This window comes from Polypterus senegalus, chromosome 1, assembly GCF_016835505.1.
Source record: "Polypterus senegalus isolate Bchr_013 chromosome 1, ASM1683550v1, whole genome shotgun sequence".
Lineage (NCBI taxonomy): Eukaryota > Metazoa > Chordata > Cladistia > Polypteriformes > Polypteridae > Polypterus > Polypterus senegalus.
This window is the reverse complement of record NC_053154.1, coordinates 210,108,416-210,116,312: the sequence shown is the minus strand read 5'-3', so window position 1 is coordinate 210,116,312 and position 7,897 is coordinate 210,108,416. Positions and strand designations below refer to the sequence as shown.

At 41.6% G+C, this 7,897-nt stretch overlaps 1 protein-coding gene across 10 annotated transcripts in view; it reads left to right on the top strand.

The window, feature by feature from the left end:
* camk2g2 (calcium/calmodulin-dependent protein kinase (CaM kinase) II gamma 2) overlaps positions 1 to 7,379 on the top strand; it is a 124,322-nt gene extending 116,943 nt beyond the window's left edge. For all 10 annotated transcript variants that reach the window (XM_039768155.1, XM_039768173.1, XM_039768165.1 and 7 more), the window contains 4 exons: positions 1,059 to 1,134; positions 1,214 to 1,308; positions 3,782 to 4,036; positions 6,339 to 7,379. In XM_039768155.1, the coding sequence (XP_039624089.1) occupies positions 1,059 to 1,134; positions 1,214 to 1,308; positions 3,782 to 4,014 (404 nt within the window). In that variant the 3' untranslated portion in view covers positions 4,015 to 4,036; positions 6,339 to 7,379. The remainder of the gene's footprint in view (positions 1 to 1,058; positions 1,135 to 1,213; positions 1,309 to 3,781; positions 4,037 to 6,338) is intronic.
* The last annotated feature ends 518 nt before the right edge of the window (positions 7,380 to 7,897 follow it).

The window sequence follows — 7,897 nt, the reverse complement described above, 5'->3', positions numbered from 1 at the left end:
ACATGCACTTATAGGTTTTAATCATTTTAAATCATTAATTGCACCACAGCTTTTTGCTGTTAAAATATACATTTACTATGTTTATACAGGTGTGTTTTTTTTCTTCAGTGTATCAGCTAGACATTTTAAATTCTTAAATAGGGATTATCATTTTAATTATGTAGTACTTGTTTCTTACCAAAATTTATGCTATATGACACACAGCAAAAAATGATTAACACAGTACAAATCTTTAAAAAAAGCCTATTGTTTACTAAGCATCAATTTAAAATGTGTCTTTATCTTTTGTTTTTCCAATTCAAAGTGTAAACTGCTGCATTTTAAACAAGCTTGGCATCCATTTAAATTTACAGGACACAATAAAGGTCTGAATTCCTTCTTGCCATTTGCCCAGTTGCACAGGACGACTTCTCTGATGACTTTTTTTTTTCTTTTCAATTTAAGGCTAGTATACCACTCGCCGTTCATTCACTGATTAAACAAGCTTTCACTTGCTGCTCTTTGTTTACACTGCAGGAAGTTTGCAGCAAAAGCCTTGTGTAAAGGAGCACTAAAATTAAATTACTGTAAAGCTTAGAAAAGCAGAGGTGCAATTGGTTACATTTTCGTTTCTATTCCAGCTGGAGCACCGGCAGGTCAAGTGACTTGCTTGTGGTCCCACAGTGCCTGTAGTGAGATAAGAAAACCACCACCTCAGTCCAAACCCTTAGCCATTACACCCCACTGAAATTTGAGGTGTTTGAAATACACCTTTGCTGATACACATGATTCTGTTTTTCAGTCTAATATAATGTAGTCCATAGCACGTTCCCCGAGCACACCCCATAACTACAGACAGTTACACTCGGACACATACTCAGTCACACATAGAGCAGTAAAAAGTGACATGTAAGGTCTAAACACTGCACCTCTCGTCCCTTTCTGCACATTGCCTTTCTGATGTTACTGAGATGAAAAGTCTGCTGTCACCATTTTGAAACTGGGGAGATCTGGGTACCGCTGTCTAACAGCTTAACAATGAAAAGCAAATTTGCCATCACATTTCTCTGCGTTTACAGGTCGCAAACAGGACATCATCAAGATCACGGAGCAACTGATCGAAGCTGTGAACAATGGTGACTTTGAAGCCTACACGTAAGTCTTGACAAGTGGACTTTGAAGTGGAGTCCATTTAAGTTCTCTGCTGTTCACATTTTTCTTTTTGGCTTTTCAGAAGAATTTGTGATCCTGGACTGACATCCTTTGAACCAGAGGCACTTGGTAACCTGGTGGAAGGAATGGATTTCCATAAGTTCTACTTTGAAAATTGTAAGCAGACTTTTTGGAAACTGTTTTAAAGTAGGTTATCTGCCCTACAGTTGGGTTTTCTTCTTACTTAATTGGAAGTCCTTTGTCTGGAAAAGTGGACTCCGAACTTTTTAGTTTGTCTCGTCAAGCTTGATGTATTCTAAATTGTTGTATTTCATTGCATATGAATTCACAAAATAGTTGGTTCACATACAGGAATACATTTGTTTTCTTCATATTTCTGCCCATCATTTCATTGAATAGTTATTAAAGTAGGGCAGCATTCCCTGTACATTTTATATAAACATTATGAGCCACAGGGCGGCATGGTGGCGCAGTGGGTAGCGCTGCTGCCTCGCAGTAAGGAGACCTGGGTTCGCTTCCCGGGTCCTCCCTGCGTGGAGTTTGCATGTTCTCCCCTCGGCTGCATGGGTTTCCTCCCACAGTCCAAAGACATGCAGGTTAGGTGCATTGGCGATCCTAAATTGTCCCTAATGTGTGTGTGTGCCTGGCAGTGGGTTGGCACCCTGCCCGTGGTTTGTTTCCTGCCTTGTGCCCTGTGTTGGCTGGGATTGGCTCCAGCAGACCTCCGTGACCCTTTAGTTAGGATATGACGGGTTGGATAATGGATGGATGCATTATGAACCACCATGGAAATGTACACATTTTACTATTAAACAACATTGAATCACAGTGGATTTAATTTGGCATTTTTGACATTGATCATGTGAAAAAGACTCTTTAATGTGAAAGTGAACACAGGTCTCTGTAAAGAGGTCTTAATTAATTACAAATCTAAACCACAAAATAATTGATTGCATAAGAATTTACCCCCTTTAATATAACACGCCTACATCATCAGTGGTGCAGCCAATTGGTTTTAGAAGTCCCATAGTTAGATCACTGGAGATCACCTGTCTTATAGTCAAGGGACTTCAATTGATAGCAGCACCAGAATGTGGAAGGTCTAATTTGCAGGGTGTCAGTAGAGTGGCCTAACCTACACAGTGGAGACATAAGAACACACCAAGAAACTCGATGAAAAAGTAATTGAATGATCCTTTGGAGTCCAGTTAATCATAAAGATTATGGAACAACTGTAAATCTGTCTAGAGCAGGCTGTCCAGAAATATTGAGTGATTGTACCAAAAGAAGACTAGTGAGCGAGGCCACCAAGAGACTTATGATAACACAGAAGGAATTACAAGCCCAGTGGCTGAGACTGGAGAGACTGGGCATACAACAACTGTTGCTTGGTTGGTTCTCTAGTCGCAGCTTTGTACAAGAGTGTCAAAAATAAAGCCACTGAAAAAAATGCACATATTATATCTCGGCTAGAGTTTGCCAAAAGGCACACGGAAGACTTTAAAGTCAGCTGGAAGAAGGTTCTATGGTCTGATGAGACCAAAATTGAGCTATTTGGCCATCAGACTAAACACCATTCTTGGCGTAAGTGAAAGAGCTCATTATCAAAAAACAGACCATCCTCACCATGAAGCGTGGCGGTGGAAGCGTCATACTTTGTGGATGCTTCTCTGTAGCAGGCCTTGGATGGCTTGTGATGGTAAGGTTTAAAATGAATGCAGCAAAATCTAGGGAAATCCAGGAGAAAAACCTGACGCAGTTTGCATTACACCTACGCCTTGGGAGAAGATTTGATTTCCATCAAGACACCGATTCCAAGCATAATGCAAAAATCTCGGATGAATGGCTTAAAATCTAACCGTGTCCTGGAGTGGCCAAGTCAAAGTCCAGATCTCAATCTAACTGAGAATTTGTGGCTAGACCAGAAAAAGGCTGTTCAGTCACAATCCCCATGCGACTGGACAGAGCTTCAGCAGTTTTGCAAACAATTGAAAGGAAACATTGCAGTGTCCAGATGTGCAAAGCTGATAGGGACCTGTGCACACAGACTCCGGACTGTCATGGAATGCCAAAGGTGTGTCTGCTAGATACTCACTTGAAGTGGGTGAATACTCATGTTATCAATTATTTGGAGTGTTATATTTGTAATTCATTTAGACCACTTGGACGTTATTAAAGTGTTTTCTGTTGATCAGCGTCAAAAGAGCCAAATAAAATCCATTGTGATTCGATGTTTTATAATAATACAGTCTGAAATGTTCCAAGGAGTTGTGTAATTTTTATGCTTACTGTATGCATGGTATGGGATTAAATGAGCTGCTGTATTGTCGTTCAAAAGCAGCCACGGGTGCAGAGATTAGAAAATGATCAGAGGTTAAATTATGGTTTGGGTTACAATGCAACTGCTCGGACTCAAAAGTAGCTTGGGTGAAGATTTCACAAGAGGAAATGAGTATGTGTGACAAGACAGTCGTCTTCTTTCCTTGACTTGGTGAATGAGTTGCCAGTTTAAGATAGAAATACAAGCAGCCCCAGATAAACTCCAGCTCCTCTTGTTTTTCACGGGCTGGCTTCTAACTTTGGCTGCCATGTCTCTCCCCACCCCAACCCTGCCTCTGTTTCACTGCAGTGCTGAGTAAGAATAGCAAGCCGGTGCACACCACCATCCTGAACCCACATGTACATCTAATTGGAGAGGACGCCGCCTGCATTGCCTATATCCGTCTAACACAGTATATCGACAGCCAGGGCAGGCCTCGTAGCAGCCAGTCTGAGGAGACCCGGGTGTGGCATCGCCGCGATGGGAAGTGGCTTAACGTGCATTTCCACTGCTCTGGAGCACCTGCTGCACCGCTACAGTGAAGTCTGCAGTCATTGGTGAAAGGTATGATTCCTGTCAGCATCAGGAGCAGTGAACTGGCCCTGGCACTGGCACTGGCACATATTGTTAAGAGTTTGGCTCTTAGTTATAGCAGCCTTCTGAAGGCTATTTTTTCTATTTAGACCAGAAGTCAAAAAAAAGCACCCTCTGTTCAGCCAGTTAGCATTCACTGGTTCACAGAACAGGGATGGTGGTGTATTTTATTATTGTTTTTGATTGGTTGATTTTAACTTTGGCAAAATAACAAGTGATTACATATAGTATATATCTTCATATCTTTTGTTCAGTTGAAGTGCAGACACATTAAAGAGACATTGAAACAGTTGGAAGCCTAAGCACCATCTCTGCTACTACGTTTTCATTTACAAACGCAGACATTAATCCCCGTTTCTGCCTTTATCAATACTACGCTGACATTTTCAAACCAGAATTCTTTTAAAAAAAAAAAAACGCTCCCCAGAGCCGTGTTTAATAACACCAGTGTGGCATTTCAGTATGGCTAGGCAAAAATAAAGCTTTGTGAATACACAGATTCCATCACACTCTGATTGATTAAGTTGTGCTTTTTAAGTGTCTCTTCCCTGACCGAATCCTGCTCAATGCAACATCTCATTCTCTGATTGGTCACTCTTCACGGAAGAAAACCATTTCCATATAGTTGGCGTAGAAGAGCTGCTTCCCATTGCACTTGTTGTATTGGTTTACCTGTATGCACCTAAATTGTGTGTTTTGTTCATTTTTTTTCTTATTCTTAAATACGTTCACGCAATTGATCACACTGCATGATAAGAGTCAACAGTTGGGTGCGATATGCAAGCCAGTTTCACAGTCCACGATGTGGGTGCTCAGCCTGTACGTGAACTGTGCACACTCGAATTTCAGGAAATTGCACCGCAGCTTCAGAAAATCAGCTCACGCTACAAAAGAGTGACAGAATGTGAGTGACAGCCCAACTACTCTCACGCTACACGTGAAACAACGGGCGATGAAGCTGAAATTCAGATACAGTCAACCCTCATTTATCGCGGTTAATCCGTTCCAGACTCTGCCGCGATAAATGAATTTCCGCGAAGTAGGATTCTTTATTTATAAATCGAATATTTTCGCAGTTAGAGCATAGAAAACCTGTTTACGACCTTCTAAATACAGTAATCCCTCCTCGATCGCGGGGGTTGCGTTCCAGACCCCGCAATAGATGAAAATCCGCGAAGTAGAAACCATATGTTTGTATGGTTATTTTTATATCTTTTAAGCCCTTTTAACTCTCCCACACTGTTAACATTATTCTAGACATGAAATAACACCCTTTAGTCAAACGTTTAAACTGTGCTCCATGACAAGACAGAGATGACAGTTCTTTCTCACAATTAAAAGAATGCAAACATATTTTCCTCTTCAAAGGAGTACCGTGAAGAGCAGATAATGTCAGAGAGAGCGCTCGCTAAGAAAATCAAAAAATCAATACGTACTTTTAAGTATACAGAAGCACCGCGATAAAGCGGCATTTTGTAGAGGAGCGTCGGTATCCTCTGTGTAAACAGCCCCCTCTGCTCACACCCCCTCCGTCAGGCAGAGAGAGTGAGAGAGACAGAGAGAAGCAAACAAAACAAGCGCCACGCGGGAAGCATATCTTATAGCATTGAGGAGTTTTAGTTAATATGTAATACATGCTCTGATTGGGTAGCTTCTAAGCCATCCGCCAATAGCGTCCCTTGTATGAAATCAACTGAGCAATCAAACTGAGGAAGCATGTAACCTAAATTAAAAGACCCATTGTCCGCAGAAAGCGGCGAACCAGCGAAAAATCCGTGATATATATTTAGATGTGCTTACATTTAAAATCCGCGATAGAGTGAAGCCGCGAAAGTCGAAGCGTGATATAGCGAGGGATTACTGTAATTGGATGAGGAAGCTGAAATTAAGAACATTTTGTGATGAAGCTGAAATTCAAAAAGTTGGCTAATGCCTGCAAATCGGTCCAAAGTGCGCCGGTAAAAGGCGTCTGTACGGTGTGCATGAACAGTATAGGAAGACAATTGCGTCAAATGCCCTTTCAGTGGTTTCAGTATGGACAGAAGTACTTTTATAAACAATGTGAAAGTGCTAGTGTGGACGGAGGTCGTATTTTGATTTTCTTCTTAAATGAAAACGTAGTAGTGGCGACGTAGCCTTAGTCAAAAAGGCCATACCGCCATCTTCTCTTCGTGTAACGTCATCTTTTATCCTTTTTTTTTTTTTTTGTTCCAATCCAAATCCCCTCTCAATCAGCTGACGGGTCTAATTATCTGTCTTTTGTCTTCCTCAGCTCGCCTGCACTCTGAACCTGAAAGGAGTTTTCTTCTCCGTAGTGAGATTGGCGCCGGGAAGTCCGGCCAGACGAGACCTCTCGACGTTTAAAAAAAATAGATAAAAAAAAAAAAAAATTAAAATGTAAAAAAAAAATCAACAAAGTGCAACCCTAGCTAGACGTTTGGAGCGTGCTGGGGCAGCTCTGCTCTCGGGAAGGTGCATGATTCTCAAGCTGTTTTCTTGTCTTTTCCATGGATCCATCTTTTTGCCCGTTTATGCTATCCAGAAGGTGTTTTGGGGGAAAAAAAAGAAAATGACAGTAAATGAGTAAATAAATATAAAGGAGATAATTCAAGAACTAATACTTACGTAAGAAAAATAATATTTTTAGAAAAGTGAACCGCTCTTATAAAGGATATTCCTGAGTGTTGCTCAGAGGATTTTTTTTTATTATTATTTTTTTTATTATTTTTCAAGTTGTAGTTGATATGAGCATCCACCAAATAAGGTGATCCTGAAGTAAAGTAAAAAATAGAGAAAAAAGTTGCGAAGTCTGGCATTTACGTAAAGAGATTCTGTTGGTTTTGGGCTTTTTTGGGTGTTTGGGGGGAAAAGGGTAGGGCTGTGGGAGCAAGGTATTGTTGGCAGTTTTTGTTTTTAGAAATCTCTTGTGTTTTGTGGAGCTCTGGTTATTACGCCGTATTTAAGAGCGTATTTTATTTTTGAAGAAACTTAAGAGGCGACTTTGTGTTTTCTAAGGTGAACATGGATTCTGCTGCTGAGTTTTGGGGCCGACTTTTGCCTCCTCACAATTGCCTGCTTCTTTGTCTTCTTAGAATAACAACGACGAAATGTAAATTGCACAAAATGTTTCCTTTGACCAGCCGTAGCTGGAAAGTTTTGAGGCTTCTGCTTTTTTAAGTCACGCATTCAGCCTGTCCGTCCGTTAATTAAGGGATCTTCAAATTGGGGGCACGGGAGAAGAAGGAATGTGGCCTGGCGTGGTTCAGACTTTGCCCTCTTTAGCCCCATTTTGATGACGAAGCCACAGCGCTGCCTTTTTTGCAGCTTCTTCTATTATTTTTTTTCTCTCTTTCACTTTTTCCGTGTTCGTCTTGTTAGTTGAATCATGCAGTTGATTGTCAAGCTGCTGGTTTTCCCCAAAGACGCATGTAGTGCTGCTGCACCGTCCCCTTAAAGTGGCCCTTTGCCAGTTGGGCCCCCATCTCCTTTTTTTTTTTTTTTTGTGTGCGTTCCCGCATGCCTGGGGAATGTTGCTTTGGTTTTGAGGTTGTGACTTGTTCTCTGTCAACTTCAGCCAAGCTGTGGGACTCATCTAAACATATCGGAGCTGGAGATCCTGACCAGTCCTCCAGTTTCAAGTAACAGTGTTCTGAGTTGAGTCAGTCTGAGCCCGTTCCTTTACTTTTTGCGGGATCAAGTGGAAGTGGACAGGGTTTGCACTCTTTGATCATATCTGTGGAAGTGAGGCACGGCTGGAGGCAATGTGTTCCCATCTCTCTTCACCTCTGCCTCCGGCTCCGAACTGCTGCCTCTGTACGAGCGACTTGCTCT